This window comes from Yamadazyma tenuis, chromosome 4, assembly GCF_029203305.1.
Source record: "Yamadazyma tenuis chromosome 4, complete sequence".
In the NCBI taxonomy this organism is placed as follows: Eukaryota; Fungi; Ascomycota; class Pichiomycetes; order Serinales; family Debaryomycetaceae; genus Yamadazyma; species Yamadazyma tenuis.
The window spans coordinates 438,140-458,212 of NC_089464.1; the positions used below are offsets into that span (position 1 = coordinate 438,140).

The 20,073-nt window shown below is 38.5% G+C and overlaps 9 protein-coding genes across 9 annotated transcripts; 3 read left to right on the top strand and 6 right to left on the bottom strand. All coding sequences in view use genetic code 12, as the record gives it.

Moving 5' to 3' along the window:
* Positions 1-4: 4 nt before the first annotated feature.
* Positions 5-1,282, top strand: PSN45_003281 (uncharacterized protein; the record flags this gene model as incomplete). The annotated part of the gene is made up of 1 exon (XM_006684424.2): positions 5-1,282. One exon carries the CDS (start codon positions 5-7, stop codon positions 1,280-1,282), a length of 1,278 nt encoding a protein of 425 aa, XP_006684487.2.
* Positions 1,283-1,467: 185 nt separating this feature from the next.
* PSN45_003282 (uncharacterized protein) lies at positions 1,468-2,319 on the bottom strand (the record flags this gene model as incomplete). Its single annotated transcript, XM_006684425.1, has 1 exon — positions 1,468-2,319. One exon carries the CDS (start codon positions 2,317-2,319, stop codon positions 1,468-1,470), a length of 852 nt encoding a protein of 283 aa, XP_006684488.1.
* Positions 2,320-2,441: 122 nt separating this feature from the next.
* Positions 2,442-4,175, top strand: ELP3 (Elongator subunit; the record flags this gene model as incomplete). Its single annotated transcript, XM_006684423.1, has 1 exon — positions 2,442-4,175. The coding sequence occupies one exon, from the start codon at positions 2,442-2,444 to the stop codon at positions 4,173-4,175; it is 1,734 nt and encodes a 577-aa protein (XP_006684486.1).
* A 213-nt stretch (positions 4,176-4,388) lies between these two features.
* Positions 4,389-6,578, bottom strand: SKY1 (serine/threonine protein kinase, CMGC; the record flags this gene model as incomplete). Its single annotated transcript, XM_006684422.1, has 1 exon — positions 4,389-6,578. The coding sequence occupies one exon, from the start codon at positions 6,576-6,578 to the stop codon at positions 4,389-4,391; it is 2,190 nt and encodes a 729-aa protein (XP_006684485.1).
* Positions 6,579-7,018: 440 nt separating this feature from the next.
* On the bottom strand, positions 7,019-8,424 carry TEF4 (elongation factor EF-1 gamma subunit; the record flags this gene model as incomplete). Its single annotated transcript, XM_006684752.1, has 2 exons — positions 7,019-8,034; positions 8,226-8,424. The coding sequence occupies 2 exons, from the start codon at positions 8,422-8,424 to the stop codon at positions 7,019-7,021; spliced, it is 1,215 nt and encodes a 404-aa protein (XP_006684815.1).
* Positions 8,425-8,579: 155 nt separating this feature from the next.
* On the bottom strand, positions 8,580-10,568 carry PSN45_003286 (uncharacterized protein; the record flags this gene model as incomplete). The annotated part of the gene is made up of 1 exon (XM_006684420.2): positions 8,580-10,568. The coding sequence occupies one exon, from the start codon at positions 10,566-10,568 to the stop codon at positions 8,580-8,582; it is 1,989 nt and encodes a 662-aa protein (XP_006684483.2).
* Positions 10,569-11,176: 608 nt separating this feature from the next.
* Positions 11,177-12,565, bottom strand: HXT14 (hexose transporter; the record flags this gene model as incomplete). The annotated part of the gene is made up of 1 exon (XM_006684419.1): positions 11,177-12,565. The coding sequence occupies one exon, from the start codon at positions 12,563-12,565 to the stop codon at positions 11,177-11,179; it is 1,389 nt and encodes a 462-aa protein (XP_006684482.1).
* A 209-nt stretch (positions 12,566-12,774) lies between these two features.
* PSN45_003288 (uncharacterized protein) lies at positions 12,775-16,981 on the top strand (the record flags this gene model as incomplete). Its single annotated transcript, XM_066158045.1, has 6 exons — positions 12,775-13,393; positions 13,592-14,072; positions 14,256-14,325; positions 14,478-14,499; positions 14,958-14,967; positions 15,316-16,981. 6 exons carry the CDS (start codon positions 12,775-12,777, stop codon positions 16,979-16,981), a joined length of 2,868 nt encoding a protein of 955 aa, XP_066014142.1.
* Positions 16,982-17,154: 173 nt separating this feature from the next.
* Positions 17,155-19,983, bottom strand: ASE1 (Microtubule bundling protein; the record flags this gene model as incomplete). The annotated part of the gene is made up of 1 exon (XM_006684417.2): positions 17,155-19,983. One exon carries the CDS (start codon positions 19,981-19,983, stop codon positions 17,155-17,157), a length of 2,829 nt encoding a protein of 942 aa, XP_006684480.2.
* Positions 19,984-20,073: the final 90 nt, after the last annotated feature.

Genomic DNA, 20,073 nt, shown 5'->3' on the forward strand with positions numbered 1-20,073 from the left:
CAATATGAATGTTGGTATCGAAGCAACCAATGTTCCCTTTTTAAATAAGAGATCTGGGAACCTCCACTCCCATTCAAGTAATGGTAGCACTCCCAAAGACTTGAATCCATTCGATTTCACTGCTTTGAGTTCAAAATTACCTCCTAACACCGGCCCTCCTGGAACTGTGCCGGTATCTTCCAATGGATCCAATTCGAATAAGAATTTGAGCCACGTTCCTTGTAAGTTTTACAAACAAGGTATATGCCAAGCTGGATCATCTTGTCCATTCAGTCACAACTTGGATGGAACCTTGGGAGCTGACAAATTACCCTGTAAGTACTTCCAAAAGGGTAATTGTAAGTTTGGATTGAAATGCGCTTTAGCCCACTTCTTACCAGACGGAACCCGAGTCAATTCCAAAGGATATATGAATGGAGGTAAGAAGTCGAACGGAAACTCGTCCCATTCCGGAAACTATAACTCAAATTCGTCGGTGTCAATATCTCTGTTCCAAACCCAGCCAATTGATATTGGCAACTTCAACAAAAACGTGAATTCTCCCAACAAGTCCGCTAATGGTAATTTGGGGAGCAATAATAACGGATCATCTCAGTCATCTAGAGTGTCCCAGACAATAAATTATACTCCGACCTCATCATCGATGTCTTTGGAGAACAATACCCAGGCCAGTTTCAACTCAGCGCTCAATTATTCTACTTCAGTTTATTCCCACCATGCCGGTTCTATCAATGTGGGCTCGTACGGAGTGACAGGTACTTTGACACCTAGTAGTAATCCCGTTACTACAACTACCCCAAGAAGTGCATTTGCTTCTACGAACGCGTTTGGATCGCTTTCTGCAAGTACCTCCCCAATTGGATTAACGCAAGACTTGTCAAACTCTCCTCAACAGTCAAACTTTTTCAGCAAGAATCAACCCATCTCATATTCTCCTACGAACAATCTCAGTTTGCAAATTTCGAGGTCGTTTTCTTCAAAGCTTCCAGCGTCTCATGGATCTTTTAGTTCGTACCTCAATGTCTTTAGTGAGTCTGCAATCATAGATGATGAAATTAAAGACACTGTTGACGACGGTTTTTTTGAAGAAGATTACGTTCCTGCATCTTTAGGAGATGATATTTTGACTCCACAACAAGTTCAAAGACGAGATTCAAGGTCCCAGTCAGGAACTTTATTGGTAAGACCTATTTTTAAAACAAGGGACAGTAAATTTGACAACGAATATGATGAACAAAAGAAATCTGTATTCGTACAAGATGATGTTTTCTTAATGGAATGATTTATTTGGTAATATGATGAAGCTTTTGTTGGTTTGGGATTCTCTTGGGAATGGTAATTTGGATTTGAAAAGGGATCAACTTTGGTAATACAAAGAAAACAAGAAGTTGGTTGGTTTGGTTTAGTTAGATAACTTATATTGTATATGTTTTAGAAGTTTAATTGTTTTTTGATATATACAAATATTTACAGGTTTACGGTTTTTGGATTGGCTCTAAAGATATCTGAAGTTTGTCTTTGAAACTCTTGCATAGCTCTGGTTTCCTGAAAGTTAAGGTCAGGTTGGATACCTCTTATATTGTCAGAGTCAAAGATCTTTCCAACCAATACTAACTCATCACTGAAAGGGTTCAACGTGTAGACCAAATTGTCAGATACTTCCTTTTCGGTTTCTTTCGTATCTTTTCCGTTGGTAAATGTTACCTTTTGCTTGGTTTTCACCTTTATCACCATTTGGACGTAGGTAGTAACATCATTTCCATCCGGTAAAATAGTAAAAGAACTGACTTTAGGATTCTCTTCTATAGAGAGAAGTTCCCACTTCAACTTTCCAATATCAGGAAACGATTTTGCTCTTTCAACTAAGCTCTGGGTGACTAAGGTACCAGTATTACCTTCCAATTTCAAGTTCAAAAACTTTTGCCTCCTTTCCTTTGGCAAAGAACAGCCTTGAGCAAATGCCTTGTTGGTTCTAACAAACTTCTCCATCGCATCTTCTTTCCAATTATTGAATCTGAGCTTCAACTTTGTATCCTGCTTGAATTTCACAATATTGTATGTATTGATAGCAAAGGCACCCAATCTTCTGAACAATAAACGGTGCCAACATAGAACTGAATATTGGGTTAACTTAGGTGGAACGTAAAAGTCTGCAATGGTAGCTATGCTCTTTACTGGAATTTGAGAGATATCGGTTTGAGTTTTGGTTTTCTTCTTCGGTTTGACTTCCAGGCCTGAAGCATAGGTCCTGAATCCTAATAACAAAGGTTGTATCCCTCTATGCTTATGGACTACGCATGAACCTCCTATTTTAATCATTTGTGGCGTGGATCTGAGTTCCAAATTTTTCAAACTGAGAAAATGGCGCTCTCTGACCATGCACTTCTTTTAGTGCATTAAAAAATTTTTGAGATGAGAAATAAACCATCAATCCTAAAGCAATGCCATCGGTGCAACAAGTTCAAGTCCAACGACAACAAACTCAGGTTGGGAATAATGGCAAAAAAAAGCTTGCACCTGAGAAGGAAAGATTTATACAATGTTGTGGAGATGTTTCACTCGAATTAGTTTCAAGCTTGAAGAGCTCAAAAGATATCAACTTAAATGGATTGATTAGCAGATATGCTAAAAAATACAAATTAAAACAACAGCCTAGGTTAACTGATATCATCTCCTCCATTCCTGATCAGTATAAAAAGTACTTGATACCTAAGTTAAAGGCCAAACCCGTGAGGACAGCTTCAGGTATAGCTGTGGTTGCTGTCATGTGTAAACCTCATAGATGTCCTCATATTGCGTACACTGGAAACATTTGTGTTTACTGTCCAGGTGGTCCTGATTCTGATTTTGAGTATTCTACTCAGTCTTATACGGGATATGAGCCAACCTCTATGAGAGCTATTAGAGCTAGGTACGATCCCTATGAACAAGCAAGGGGAAGAGTTGAACAATTGAGACAATTGGGACATTCCATTGATAAAGTCGAATATATTATCATGGGTGGTACCTTTATGTCATTATCAATTGATTATAGAGAATCTTTCATCACCCAGCTCCACAATGCATTAACCGGTTTTAATGGAAAAGACATTGATGAAGCCATCAAATATTCCCAACAATCTCAAACAAAATGTGTGGGTATAACTATTGAGACTAGACCTGATTACTGTACTTCTACACATTTAAGTGATATGTTGCGTTATGGATGTACCAGACTAGAAATTGGGGTTCAGTCTTGTTATGAAGATGTTGCTAGAGATTCAAATAGAGGACATACAGTTAAATCTGTATGCGAAACGTTTGCCGTTGCCAAGGATGCTGGCTATAAAATTGTGAGTCATATGATGCCTGATTTACCTAACGTTGGTATGGAAAGAGATCTAGAACAATTTATTGAGTATTTTGAAAATCCAAATTTCAGAACCGATGGCTTGAAGATATATCCAACCTTAGTGATAAGAGGAACTGGTCTTTATGAGTTATGGAAAAAGGGTTTATACAAGTCATATAATGCCAATGCATTGATTGATTTGGTGGCCAGGATATTGGCATTGGTTCCTCCATGGACAAGAATCTACAGAGTTCAAAGAGATATTCCCATGCCATTAGTGACCTCTGGTGTTGAAAATGGTAACTTGAGAGAATTAGCTTTGGCTAGAATGAAAGATTTCGGAACTTCTTGCAGGGATGTCAGAACCAGAGAAGTGGGTATTCAAGAAGTACACCATAAGGTTGTTCCTGACCAAGTAGAGTTCATTAGAAGAGACTATTATGCTAATGGTGGATGGGAAACTTTCTTAAGTTACGAGGATCCTAAACAAGATATTTTGATTGGCCTTCTAAGATTGAGGAAAGCATCTAAGAAGTACACTTATAGAGAAGAGTTCACTAAGCAGCCAACTTCTATCGTTAGAGAATTACACGTTTATGGTTCGGTGGTCCCTTTACATTCGAGAGATCCAAGAAAGTTTCAGCATCAAGGCTTTGGAACTTTGTTGATGGAAGAAGCAGAAAGAATCGCTATAGAAGAACATGGCTCTCGGAAAATTAGTGTGATTGCTGGTGTTGGTGTCAGAAACTATTATTCGAGGTTAGGATATGAATTGGATGGGCCTTATATGTCCAAAATGATAGGTACAGATGAAGTCGATGACGAAGATGAGGACGAATACTAATGAAAAAAATGGGACTTCAGTATAACTTATGTACATAAATGAAAGTCATAGAAGATACACAGGAAGCATTTTTATATGTTCATAGTTATCAGAACGTCTTGATATTAGTTATAATGAAAATAATGGTTACAATCTAAACTCTGATAAAATGGCATACGCAGTTAAACTAAAAGTACAATAATCATATGGGAAATTTGCAAATATAATACAACATTAATGGTGATAAAACTTATTGGAGTTGTAACTCAGCGACAGTATTTCTTTAGACCAACCAGGAATATCCTCACCAGATCCTCCTACCGGCCTTTCAAGAACGACATTTTCTAAACCCAATGCATCACTTAACCAAGGATGATTGATCATACCACCTGCATCGGCTCTTTGCTCAGGCTGGGTTGTCAACATCGGTAACAAGAAATCGGAAATCTCAATGGCATCAGATACAGAGAACTTATACTTCTCTACCATGACATCTTTCAATCCCCAAGGCTTTAATTTTTGAATGCGATGAAGTTCACCTCTAGCATTGAAAAAGTCACGGGCATAATAGCTTTCTTTCAACATTTGCCTTGGGAAGGGGCCTAACAACTCAATTACCTGTGCAATATGATCATCATCTTTAGAATATGCTTTTCCTTCTCTTGGATCGAATAGATAATCACCCGTTAAAAGCTCAAAAATCAAGCACGCAAAGGACCACAAGTCAGCTGAAGATCCCCAATGGTATCCTAAGAGTACTTCGGGTGCCCTATACTGCCTGGTTTGAATCTCATCCGTGAAATGATGGTTGACCCAGCATGCATTACCCAAGTCAGCTATTTTGACAGAAATTAACTCGTCGTCATTAATCATAAATGAGTTTTCGTTTATTGACTCGTTGAAGCTGGCTTCTAAGTTTGAAGCATTGTCTTCAAATTTATGAGAAATCGATAATGATGATAATGAATTGTTGATGTCCCGGTTACTCGTGACTTTATTCAAAGAGGAATCTGTATTGGGATTTGTGAGCTCTGATAAGGCGACACCAGATTGATCACTTTCATTGGTAAATGATTTCACGGGTGTATTTGCCGTAGAATTTGATAGCGCGTAAACGCTGGTGAATGATTTATTGAAGGTTCTCAAAGGCGATGGTAACGGTTGAGATCCAGTAATTAAGGTTTGTCTCCTGGATCTTCTACCATTCCTTCCTATGGAAGGAGAATTGTTGATAGATTTTATGTCAGAAGATGAAGTTTCGGGAGTTTTGAAGCTTGGGTTCAGAGCTTTTCGATCTATCCGGGGAGTATTTGGGTTCGAGATTGAAGGAGCACCCAAGAAACTGTTGTGCCCAGATTTGGATTTTGTTCTTTGGAGGCGCTTTTGCATCTTAGCTTGATTTTCCTCCTCTTCTACCATTTTAACAATCTGCTCCACATCACCTATTTCTATTAACACATTCTCTGGCTTCAAGTCAGTATGGATAACGCCACATTTCCTATGCAAAAAATCCATCGATGCTAGTAATTGCTTTGCAATTTGTTTAACAAATACAACTGGAATACCTCTATGTTTATATCTTCTTATCAACCCCAACAAGTTTTCCCCTAAGACTTCAAAAACCATTACCACGTGAACTCCATTTGGTCCTCCGTGGGTAAATGTGTCCAATAGTTGAATGACGTGTTCATGTCCTGGGTGATGAATATCAGATGTTGTAACTTTATCTAACAACTTTATTTCATCAATAGCAGTTTCTGTATAGTGCTTGGCCAGTCGTACAATTTTCATGGCCACATGACACTGCTTGTCATTATCTCTTGCCAACCAGACGGTCGAGAAATGACCCCAGCCTAGTTTCCTCACTAAGGTATACTTCCCATTTTTGTAGTTTTCTCCTATGTAACATGTGTGATAACCTCCTGGTACATAGTCTTTCATATCTTCTTCATTTTCTGGGTGTACTGAGTCAATATCAGAATCGTCGTCTTCATCGCTATCGTCTTCATTATAAGACTCGTTTTCGTTCGTATCCTCTGGCTTTCTCTTATATTCTTCACCATCCGAACCAAAATCGAATCGGGTTCCCGGAGTGAATCCTCCCCTTTTGAAATCTCCATCAGAAAATTTGGTCTTCAATGGAGAAAGATTGGGTTTAAAAGACTTGACTTTGGCTGAAGATGTTGTGCTGACGGTAGGATTACTATGGTGAATAACCGGTAAAAATGGTTGATTTGGTAAGGTATTCTCGTCTGAATTCAGAATCAGCGGTTTCGAATCATTATTTTGCTCTTGTCGTATGGATCCAGAAGCGAAAGGGGAGTTATGAATCAAATGGTTATGGTTATTGTGGGAAAGTTCTTCTTCTTCAGCTTTTTGTATAGCTATGGATAAGTTAGATCTCTGGGATTTGGAGTTGGGCATGGAATAGTATGATGTGATCTAATGTAAATAATGCTGAAAATATATTTGTAGGTAACTTAGTTACTTACAGTGTCACTGACTTCCTTATGAATCCCGATAAAACTTCCAAGATAGTTTTGGTATGCTGGCAAATTTGCTCGTTGCTACACGCCCTGATACAAACAGGATTTGTCTCTTCAAGTGTGATTAAAATAAATATACGTCTGGTAATCTATTAGCTGTTTAACAGAACGATGCTTTTAGTAGGAAAAATAAAACTATTACTCTTTAATATGACCTGAGTGCTTCCCGATTTTTTTTTCCAATGCAACCGTGAGAATCTTTTTCCTTCTGGTTTGTAACCGAGATGTTTTACAGAAAAAAACTACAGCAGCAATTGTAAGGTAAAATTATTTCAAGAATTACAAACGGATATATACGTAGGAAAAGGAGGGAAATACTTACTTGAACACTTTACCATCGACAATTTCTTTCTTTTCACCGTTGATTTCAACTGGTTCATCCCAAGCCAACATGTTGTTAATGAAAGACTTATCAGCAGCACTGGAGGCATCAAGCTTCTTGAATTCATAAGATTCCCAATCTGGAGCAACGTTGACAGCTGGTACATAATCTTGACCTCTGACCAAGAAGAAACCGGTAATACCGTTGTTGTTGTTTTCACCATAAACAACAGCAGTACCAAACAAATATTTAGTAGAGCCTAATAATCTAGAGAAAAAACCGCCAGCCAAGTTGTTGGACATGAAGGTCAAAGTCAACTCGTCGTTGTACATGTAGTCAAATTTCCACAAACTCCACTCTTCGGGGTTGTACATGTTTTCCCAGAACCAAGGAACGGCCTTCTCTCTGGTGTCTTCGTTAGAGTAAACTCTCTTCCATTCATCAATTGGCGTCTTGGATTTACCCAAGGCTTCCAATGGGTGTTTTGCCTTTGGAGTTGGGGCATCTTCAGTAGTTTCAGCCGCAGGCTTCTTTTCGGCAGCAGGCTTCTTTTCAGCTTGCTTCTTTTCCTTCTTTGGAGGAACGTATTCAACTGCCTTTTCTGGGAACTCAAAGCCTTCAAAAGCGCTACTGAGATAGTCCGTGGCAATAATAGTCTTAAACCACTTGGTAACATTAGGATAAGAAGCTCTTTCGGTTTTACCGAATACCTTACCGAAAACTCTGTAGAAGGATTGGGCAAACAACAAGTCGGCAAAAGTGATTCTGTCGCCAACCAAGTAAGTGAAGTCATACAATCTAGATTCAACGAGTTGACAGTATTTGTTGAGGTTAGCTTTACCAGTGTCGATTATTTTCTTGTTGTAAGGAACTTTTCCAACAATACCGGCAAAGGAGTCGGTAACAGAAGCCATAAAGTCAGAATTAGCAAATGAAGCCCATTTCAAAATGGAAGCAAATTCCTCATCAGTGCTTCCTAATAATGGGCTTTTTGGATCAGCCTTTTTGATCACTACACATTGTTAGTATATTTTCGCTTTGGAAATAAAATGATTTTTCGATTTGACACTTGGTTGATTTCAGAATAAAAGATCCTCGACATGGTTTATTAAGACAGGGATAACTGTTTAAATATGAAGATTTCTCATCACAATACAACTGTACTAGTGTGTGGTAGTTCATTAAGTGAAAGGGTTAACATACAGTAAATAGAAACAGCAATGGTTTCAGTCAACTTGAATCCGTCAGCGCCCAAGAAAGCTGGATATTTCTTCAATGGGAAGTTCTTTTCATAAGTAGCATCAGCCTTAGAGATCTTAATATCCAAGCCAAAGTGCTTGACTAACGCAACTGGAAGAAGTGTTCTAGTGACGTCGGCGGTGTATAAGGTACCAAGAGACATTTCGTGGGTTCTTTATTAACTGAGATGAAAGTGAAAAAAATTTTCCTCCGTTGAGAAAAGTCGCTGCTTATTTCGAAAAGGTGTGTGGCGGCTCACATAATCGTTTTATTTCTGGAAAGTTTGCAGCTTCTTCGATATCTTTTTATAATACATAACTATTTGAGCATCCAACCAAAATGGCCAATCCATACACGTTTCTGAGAGTCAGTGATCATGGAATTGTTAATCACCTCAAAAGTGCTATTGAGACTAGCAGTTAGATTTGTGTCGCCATTTTCTTGTGCTTGTAATTTTAAAGGATTTGTATCACCTTGCTCCAAAGCTAGAAGTAGGTACTTACTCAATAAAACAATCAAGGTCAATTGATCATTCGGGAATATAATGTTGGAATGAAATGCTGGATATTGTGGTATTTCAAAATTGTTCTTGATATCAAATGTCTTAAAAGCAGGAAACTTTGATGAATAGTCTAACCTCATTAAGTACCAGAATATTCTTCTCAACTTCAGAGCATTGGAAGTGAACTGATCATCAATTTGGGGGAAATCAAAATCAAAAAAGTCTGAGAACAAGTTCTGAACCTCAAAATAATTGAGTTTTTTGATAGTTGCGTACTCCTCGTGATTATATTCAATATCCTCTTCCATATCCTCTTCCCAAGCAGCAGAATCTATACTTGATGGAGAGGAATATTCCAAGCCTGTAGGTGACAAGCCAGGCTCTTTCTTTAGGCCTTGTGCAGCTTGGAGGGCACCATTTGCGTCTCCATCCAAGTCGAAGCTTTCGTTAGTGTCATTATCTCTATTATTGTCCTCTTTAGATTCGAGAACATCGTCATTAGGGGTATCATTGTTGGAGTATTGGTGGGACTCGATATTCTTATTGATTAAAAACTTCAATATTGAAGTCGATTGTAAGCAGCTAACCAATACTGCGGATCTAAGCTTCCTCTGCTTGGTTGAAGAAGTGTGAAAAAGCTTGTACACTGATTTGTTGAAAATACGAGCCTGGTTGTTGAATACCACGTGAATATCATTGAGATCATTCTGAAATACTATGCGGTTTAACAACTTCAATAGGATCAATACAATCGATATGAATAGAATTTCGAATAACTTCACATTATCCATGCTCACTGGAAGCTTTCGTGAAAAATGAAAAAGCTTCAATTGAGTACGATAGATGTTACCAGAATGATCCCATTGACCCACGTTTTCAAGTGAACAGTTTAACAAGCACTCCATCAAGAATGTATTTCCCACTACTTGTGTGTTCTCCATATGATTATTCACCAAACTAACACAATACGAAGGTACCAAACTCTTCCAGATATTCAACTCATTGAATAAGTCCAAAAGCCAATAGTAACGTTCAAAGTCCATGAGCCTGATGAATTTATGTACATCAAATTCAAAGTTCGGGTTATCGAATATAATTTTGCTGCTTGATAAGTTAGGAAGCTCCACTTCATGCTGAGGCTTTACCAAGAAGTTTTGAATGCTGAATGTAGAAGACATGTTAGGCATTTCAAGTGTACTCATCAAGTCTTCACTAAAAAATGGACTATCGATCGAAGTCTGAGGCCTTGGAGCAGTAAATCCTCCTGACATATCTTCATTGGAGAGTCTTGAATGCGGCCGGGAGCTCAAACGATACTTATTAAGGGGACCTTTGTTCACCTTCTCATCCAAGACGCCTAAATCGTCGTCGAGTTTCACACCTTCAATTTGAGGGCTGTTTGAGACAAGTGCGGCTCTTGTATCTCCTGCACTTTTGCTTCTTCCACCATTTGGCACACTGCCATTTGGAAGACTACGATTCCCCAGTATAAACTCACCCGAGAATTCGCCATCAAGTAATGATATTCCTGTTCCATTTTCACATTCCATTTTGAAGATTTCATCACTCTCTTTTAAATCCTCTTTTGAATGTAACCCAAGGTAAGGCCTGTAGTGCCTCTTCCCATCATATAACTTAGCAATTGTTACTGACTGGTCCAATATTCTAAATGACTTTCCTAACTGAACGTCATCATTAGGGTCATAGAAGCTATACTGAATGAAGTTGAGCCTTACACCTCTATAGCACTTTCTCAGCGACTTAATACAATTCTGACAAACAGGTAACTGTTCATCACACTTCATATGTCTGTCTCTGCATGTTAAACATCCTGAACGAGTTCTTCTTTTAACAGGACGTGCTTTCCCCATGTATTAAATTGAACGATAGCAATGACCTTTTGGATGGGATTTATATAGAACTGTCTTTTGATTGGGTTTGACGACACAAAATATGATGATTCCACTGACCGGGTGACTCAGATATATAGTGTGGTCTGTAGTCTGTTTGAAGTATTTACAAGATGCCAATGGCAGAGGCAGGGGGAAATATAATAAGGAATTAATGTATGGAAAAACTAAAGTTATTTTTGTAAGGTGAGAGTTTTTGGCAGGATCTCATTAAAAAATGATCAGAGCCCAACGGGCAAAAGTGAGGTTGCAGAGAAAGAAATCGAGCCGTGGGCACACAATAATTCTATAATTGATACATTAATTCATTGGTGCAGGTTTATACAGAAATTCTTGTACGATTCAGAGTGAGCAATTTACCTGGTACCTAACCAGCCCAACGGCTTTCTATTATGATTTTTCCTAATTAAGGAAGTATGTGGTGAAAAAGTAGAAAACTGACTTATTTGGATACCAAAAAGAAATAGCTGGCTTACATTAATCTGGACTTTTACTCAGTATGACTAAACAACATTGCTATGCTTCTCTTCAAAGGCAGGAGCACATGAAGATGGTCCCCCGTTACTAAATAATTCCTCAATTTCGGTATTCAGAAGATGCTTTGTTTCGGGAACGACCATCAAAAATGCCAACAGAACTATCATTGCACCCACAAAACACCATAATAAGTTCAATCCCATTATACTCATCAATACAGGGGATATATTGACCACCAAGAAACTAAACGCAAAGTTAGCCGATATGGAAATCGTCAAAACTTGCTTGTTAGCATTGGCTAGTTCATTAATGACTATGCCTGAAACAGGACCCCAAGAAACGGAAAAAACCACCACAATAGCATACACTACAATTGAGCTTTCACAAGCCCAGTAGCTGCATAATAGGGCTGTCAAAGTACCTGAGCCCATTTGAAGAAGAAATAACCTATCAAACCATTTCACCATTTTGAAACTAGCAATACTTCCAGCAAGATTGACACTTGCAAGAACTAAGGGCCATGGCTGGTCTCCAACGATCCTTTTAGAATAATAAAAGAAGAAATTTATACCAGTAAGTTGTTGGAAAACCATGAGGGTGACACAAAATCCTAACTTCCTCCACCTGAATGGCAGCCCATTGCCAGTAAGGGGCATATTCAGATCCTGTTCACTGGTGTCCTCTTGAGGTCTTAATTCTTTCTGTGGATTCATGAGAGGTTGAGGCTCGATAATTGCCTTTTGTTCCTCTTGTTTGATTTCTGCTAGGTATCGCAACAGTGACGAGGAAATAGGGTCAATAGGAGTAAGTAACCAACAGCTAACAGATCCTAATAAACATATCCCACAATTTCCACAGTACTGTAAGATAAATGGATCAATTGCAATTGAAAGTCCACTTCCTAACATGATACCTCCACAAAGCCAAAGTTGTATCAACAGTAAATATTGACCACGCCTTGTGGGGTCGATGGTAATCTGGGTAATGTAAATGGGACAAATAAGTATGAATATTCCTCCAGAAATTCCCAATGTTACTCTATACGCCACAAGGCACCATAAAAAATCGTATGCCAATATGGATGTCAAAATTTGAAAGAGAACACCAGCAGCATAGACTCCGTAACCAACCTTGATTAGGGTATCCGACCGCAATCTGAAAGCAAACAAGACAGAGATACATCCACAAACCTCACCTAAGTTGAATGCCAGAACCACTATCCCTAATGTGACTCCCACAATTTGTCCATATCTTTGTGTGAACAGCAAGCTGGAGACAAGTCCATCTGTGGTACCAACTTCAAATCCGACTACCAAAGCAGCTGCAGAAACTAAGACAACCAAAATAGTAACCAATAACTCTGACTCATTATGCGATGATTCAGTATCAACATGTTCATTGTTTTTAACTTTCATTGTTGTAGTTGTTATTGATAAACGTATTTTTGCAGCCGTGTTGCAAATGCATCAATTTACGACGCGCTATGTGACACAAAGCCTTATCTCATAAAACCGAATTTTTGATTCAGGAGACTCAACATATTCGTATTATGAATTCGCTTGTACAATTGTCTGGTAAACGACATCTGGTTGGGCCCCTGTCTACAAACAAGTCACATAATCATATGGTTGACAAGGTATCTACTGAGTGTGTAGGAAATGTTTCTGACCCTGAAGAAGCTGTTTCTGCTGTATCTGGACTTTCTTCGTCTACCTCGACGAAGGCTAATATTTCCGAAACGTCAGCTAAGACGAGCACAACCGAAATGTCGGTAGGAAAAGATCGTTGGTCTTTCAATAAGGATGCCCAACCTTTCTTCCCTACCCCACTGTCGCCTTCCACTCCTTCTACTTCCTTAGACGAGCCACTTCCAATAGTAGTGATGATATCCAATATCGTTCCCACGGTTGTTGAGTCAGACCTTGAAGCATTGCTTATGGAAACCTTGTCTTCTTCCAAGATAAGGGATCAAGAATATATTGACCCTGACTTCAATATACTTTCCTTCGGTAATACGAATAGTTTTGATGAAATAACTGCTTTAGTCGAAATATTCGAGTACCAAGAAGCTGAAACAATCATGGAAAAGTTACAAGGTAAACAATGGCTCAATAGTACCTTGGAGGTTGCAATCATGCCTCCCCCATCCTTATCACCATCACCCTATTATGGGTTTGGGTTTTTCAATCAAATGATGTACTTCCCTGGAATCGCTCCTTATGGGGTCTATGGTCTGCCTTACGGTTTTTCGGGCCGGCAAGCAATGATGCCGCCATTTGGTTCTGTACCCCCTTGGAGAAAAGCACAGCCAAGTGTACCAATGGCACAACCCCCTCGAACACCTGGTGGGGCATCTCGTCGACTGTCATCCTCAAGTACTGGATCCGCTTCCAAGCCAACAGGAGTTCCACAATTCGTTATGAATTTTGTTAAAAAGGAAGAACCAATTCATAATTCTGACTTTTCTGACCAGGAGTCTTCTCAGTTTATTGATGTTAACGATGATGATGGTAATCCTATCAAAGTAAATGCCTGTCGCTTATTCGTGGGAAATGTTCCATTTCTGTCAACTTGGTCAAGGCTCAGAAACTTTTTGGTAACCAAATCGCAAGAACTCGAAACCTCTACTTCTATTGACATTTTGAGGGTGGAAATCCCTATGCATAGTCCTAAGGATCATAAGGAAGAATTCACTCGCACCATGTCAAGGGGTTTTGCTATTGTTACAACTGGTAATCGTATTTCATCGGAATTAATCATAAAGCATTTCGATGGCATAGAATTTGAAGGCCGAAACTTAACAGTCAGATTTGACAAATTTCCTGAATTTAGCAACTATATATTGCAACAACTTTATTCGGGGCACAACAAGGATAAGGCTTTAACGAGCTTGGCATTTGAGAGGAATTCAATTCAGCAAAAGTTTTACTATGGTAATGGATACCAAGGCTACTCAAATTTCCCAAGCCGTTCTCATAGTTTCAGTCACCGAAGCTCTAATCCTCAGCACAATTCATCTTCGCCTCGATTTCCAATTCTACAACCAAATTTCGTTCCCCAAGTCCATCCCTCAGTACGCTACACCACCAACTTGAATATACCAAGACTGATCAAGCCCAAACAAGATGCAGAACCTTTGGATGATCTCAATGAGGACGAGAAGGCCCGTGAGTTGGTAAACCTGTTCAAATCGTTAGGAATATCCTCGTAAACGATTTCGGGTTCAAGACCTTGTGGTCAAAGCTAACACGGATATCAGCTAGATGCGCCCACTTCAGGCAAGTATATTGCACCTCACATTTTATCAATACTACCTGTATAACGCAGAAAGCTATTTCGGTGCATATTGGTTTGTAATCATGAATTATTTGTGTTGATCAAACCGCCGCATCTTTCTATAAGTTTAATGCACAACTTCAATTCGCACCACTTGCATCTACAGCAGTTGTACTTTCAGCCAAAAAATCATTATTCTACAAGCATGAATCAATAAACCCGATTGGGATACACGAGCAACATTTCAGTTGTTTGATATAGAGAGGCCATCCATTTTCTAAACAACGTATTGGTGGTGCCATTTTTATAATAATAGATTAGTTGGTTGGGTAAAATAGCTAGAAGTTGAATATAGTTTTACCTAAAGATCAAAGAAAAGGATGAGCAAAGCAAATTTCCTCTTCCATGGCATAATTATAGGTTTTTTACCATTTTATCTGGTTGAGTACAACCCACTAATTATTGCAAAATTCATAAATTGTCAATGACTTGAATTTTTCTAAGTGACCAGGCTATACTTGAAAAGCCTAGCTACAAATATGTGCGTAGCAAATGCGTCATTCTTCTCAGTCACTCAGACACTCATCAAAGTACAGGCATAGCAGAGGAACAAAATAGAAACTTTTAGAAAAATATATGAATAGTTAGTCAGATTGTTGTATATACGTAGAATTTACCTGTAATTAATACATTTGCCATCAAAGCCTGCTGGTCACTCAAAGAGTTTGTGATGTTAACCTAAATATGACATGTGACTCAAGTCAAACCCTGTTTTAAATTGAACTCAGTTCCCAGCTTTGTGCGCACAAAAAATTTCAGGGATCCGTTTGACAGCATAAAGCGATACATTACTAATAATCATAAGATACCATTAACGTCTAACCTGCAGTGAAAGAGTTTTAATGCCTTTAGACCAAGTCTCCGATCTGGATCTCAAGAGCTCCACGAAGAGTGATATGGGTGCTTCGCCCATATTATCGCCTTCTACATCTGCTGATATTCCACCTAGTGTGATGGCTATCTCCAACTTGCGGTGTCCCTCTCCTCCTCCAATCCTTACCAACAGTGGTAGGAATTCCACTGTATCTCCTCCTGTTTTATCAATGAAGTCTGATGCTACCTCAACATATTCAGACACGGAAGTAAGGCCCATAATTCCAACAGGTGTCCCTTTACCTGATGCTGAAAGGGAACTAAAGGAAAAGGAAAAAGAAAACAAGCGATTCAAGGATAAGTTGACATTTAATGCTGCAGCACTTGATAAAGAGAAAGACTTGCACAATTTCATTAATAACCATCAAAATCCTCTTGGTATTCATTCTCCAGCTTCCAATAACTCCAACGCCAGTCTTGATTACACATCTAATCATCCAAAGGAAAATACTCACCATAAAGCCCCATCAGTTCATGCCCACTTTTTTGTCGATGATACTATCAAGCCAAAAGTTAATCGCCTGCGTAGCCGCAGTAATAGTGCTACCTCTGAACATCTGAATAATGGAGTTGGTTCTGCAAACCCTAGCTCTTCTGTTTCACACGCCATTACTGCAACAGGATCTGTTGTCAAAGCTGCACTCATTAATAAAGCTGCAGGAGGGTTGGAAAAATTGGCTGGTCATTCAACCCTGTCGAGTCCTTCTTTAAATCAAGGTTTGAGTGAACAGAATGCCAACATTGATCCCAGGTTACCTCAAGATGATGGTAAAATACACATCTTACTCGGTGTTTGTGGGGCATTATCAGCCTCTAAGGTCAAGTACATCATATTGAAACTATTGGAAATTTATGGGCCTGAGAAGGTGTCAATTCAATTGGTTTTAACCAAAGCAGCTGAAAACTTCGTCGCTCCTGAGATTTTAAGCTACCTTGAGAACGTAAGAAAGATCAGAATATGGCGTGACCAGGATGAATGGACTACTTGGCATTCTAGATCAGATCCTGTATTGCACATAGAACTTAGAAGATGGGCTGATGTATTCTTGGTATGTCCTTTGACTGCCAATTCCTTATCAAAGATATCTTTAGGTTTGTGTGATAATCTTTTAACCAATGTTATACGAGCTTGGAATACTGGCTACCCCCTACTTTTGGCACCATCTATGGTTAGCTACAGCTACAATGCTATCACTACCAAGAGACAATTGAGGTTGATTGCTGAAGAGATGCCTTGGATTGAGGTTTTAAAACCAGTTGAAAAGGTAGTTGGAAGCTATGGTGATATAGGCATGGGCGGTATGATGGACATCAATGAGATTGTCAATAAAATTGTCCTCAAATTAGGTGGTTATCCCAATGATGAAGAAGACGATGATGATGATTATGGCGGGAAGAATAAGAAAGATGAAACCTTGGTAGATGATGATGATGATGATGATGACGACGACGATGACGACGACGACGACGACGACGACGACGACGACGATGATGATGATGATGAGGAGGAGGAGGAGGAGGAGGAAATCGGAAGCACCTCAAAGAACGAAGAGAAAGGAGATAACACTCCGGTCGTTAGCGCTGGTATCAAAGCTGTTAAGGAAATCAAAATCGGAAAATAAGCTAATCCTTCTGCAATGAGTGTACGATATTGTCTTGGTTTCAAACTTTGTGTATGTAATTTATATGTGGGGTGTTTTGTATATTATTATTTAATACATTAATGGTTTTGAATTGCTTGCGTCCGAAATTTATTATTATAAACCTTGACTATAACCTACTATACAAATTTTATTCATGCATTGTTCAATTGACTTAGTTTCTCTAATCTCCATTGAAGGTAGTCTTCTCCAAGATTGCTGGAGTTATCCCCTAAGCTCCTACTCTCACTTGCAGGAGTAGAGGTGTTCTTATCCCATTTTACGAGCCTACCGCTTTTCATAGGAGTAATATTCAAAGTTAAGTCTTCTTTCTTCCGTTTGACAGTTACATCTGTATTCTCCTTGTTATTTTCTTCAATTGAGGAAAAGTTCACTCTAAGGGGTGACATTGTCGAGAATGAAGGACTATTCTTGATTCCACTTTTAGAATCTGCTGTCAATGGTGAGTTCAAAGGCTGTAGCAGGGTTCTAAAAGACTTCAACAAAGTATTGCTAGTGTTAACATGTTTATCAATGCCATACGGGCTGACTTGGTTACTTGACTGGCTTGAGTTGCTTATGTGGCTGATTTGATTTGACGGAAAGCCCGAAACTCCTGGGTTGGTTCCATTAATGCTAGTACTCATTGCGTTAATAATTCTATTTGTCCGGGAAGTACTAGGGTGACCATTATTCCTGGTAAGCTTAATCGCAGGTTTTCTAATGGGATTCATGGAAGTAATTGGAGAATGTCTAGACGTGGAGACGCTCAAAGGACGAGATGGAGAGACTCTCTTTGGTTGCATTTGAGAGATACGCTGACTTTTGTAAGGGGAAACTGAGTTTGAACCTGAATGGGAATTATTGGAATGATGGATCTCAATTGACTTCTTATTATGTGAGTTATTTTTTCGTTTAGTCAATTTTTCATTTTCAATTGCTAGAACTCTTTTGTAAAAGTCCTCGCCTGTAATGGTGAATGGGTTTCTACCTTTTAATACTTGGTTCTTGTTGTATATCGTTAGACTCTTCTTCAAGTTTTCAATTAACCTAGGCATGCTTTTCAAAACTCTTTTTCTTATCCGTTCTTCGTTAAGAAGAATTTTGCAAGAGTTCTTACTTAGTAGTCGTGAGGAATCTTTTGAGGATTCAATTAGAAAATCTTGATCCAAAATGAGCTGCTTGAGTTCTTCATAATCTTGCAATATTTCTGACTTAGATTCAAATTCTCTTTTCAATTGACTAAGCTCGTTCTCGTGGTCTTTCAAAATCGATTCTTTGTCGTAGCTATCATTAGGGTCCAACTCGTAATCAAAATACTTGAATACCCGCATTTCTGTCTCTGTATAGTATAGCTTTCTCCAATACTCTTCTATCTCGCTTCTTGTGTCGAAAATGAAGTTATCAATGTATTGAGACCTTTTTGATAATAGTCTGTTCAATTCGGTTTTGAAGTTGTACATTGATTTGTCACTCAACCCTCTATTTTGCAAGACGAAATCTTCAATGTAGTGTTCTTCCTCTCCTAACTTTTCCCATAGCCTTGAGCAATGCCCTAAATAATATTCATACTTCTTTTGCTTTGTTTCTTTGACTTTTGACAACAATTCCAAGAAGTTGGCAATAAAAGCCAAATGACTGTCATTAAGTCCAAATTGAACAGGATTTGATTGAATAAAATTGAGAGTCTCGATATCGATAAAGGTTTCATTAATCGATTCGTCACTCTTTTCTTTCTCCCGTTCGTTGAACTGCTTCTGTAAGTTTATTAGTTGATCTTCACTGTATTCTAACTCTTCCACCAAATCGAGAATTTTGGATATAATTACCGTCATTTTCGTCTTTCTCTCTTCCACATTAACTTCACAGTAATTTATTTGCTTGTTCAAATCTGTTATAAGCTCTGCCGAAATCTTCGTCATTTTCAAAGTCCGTATGCTTTTGACAATTTTATAGTTTATCTCTCTCAAGTGAAATACAAATTCAGCAGTACTACCGCCGACCTCTTTGACCCGGTCATATCCTTCTCCGTCTGCCTCTATATCTTTTCCCTTGAGTTTTCTAGGACTAGATATCACAAATGCCATATCTTCATGTGAGTTGTCAACGAAACTGGAAAACGAAGCAGTCTTCATATCTGAAAGTTTTAAATGCCTTATCGTAGACTCAAACAGCTCTATGAGTTCTTTATGATTTTCAGCATCTTCCCTAGCAGGAAGGGTCTTGAGGTAATCATAATTTATCTCTTGTGAGTCAATATTTCCTATCGTTTCAATCAAATCAAGATACATTAAATTGCAGGAGTTAAATTTCTTAAATGTTTTCATAAAATGTTTTAGTACATCAAGAAAAACGGCGTTCAATTCTCTTTTGAGTTTCATTAATGATAACTTTGGTGAAGATTCAAGCATTCCCTCATACTTTTTTTCAAACGAAATTTCCTCCATTATGTTACTGCTATTGTTCGTGATATTGAATGGTGAGTCTTCATAAAAGTTCTCTCTCTTGCTTTTCAAATTCGTTAGTTTCTTCGTTATTTCTTCCTTGAATCCTTCCTCAAAAAGATCTGTATCATTGAACACAATCCCTTTATTCAACTTTGAAAGGCATTTGGTACCCTTGGCGTCATCCATCATTGCAAGAATTATTTTAATTTGTTGTCTTAGCCATTCACACTCATTTTCGATGCTAGCTTTCTCTCGTTTTAGAGAATTGGTACAATTGTGGATAGTGTCTTCTATAATGCTGAATATCTCTGACTTTTTTATCGATATTTCGGTTGTGGTGTATCCGATCTCACTGTAAACATCATTTAGCTCCTCGATGGTCTTATTCACTTTTTTGGCTATTATATCCAAATGCTTGTGATTACTGTTATCATTGTTTGTAAAAGTCACATCCATATCATCCCCATCCAAAATGTGTGCATACTTACTGTTCGATGGTGTTCCCACTATTCTAGAAGGGGTTTGTATGTCTGTCATCTCTTGTGAAGTGGAAGCAACACTTCTGAATGCTATGGATTAGGAATGCTGTCTGTCTCTGTAGGAACAAAACTTCAGGGTATAGACTTT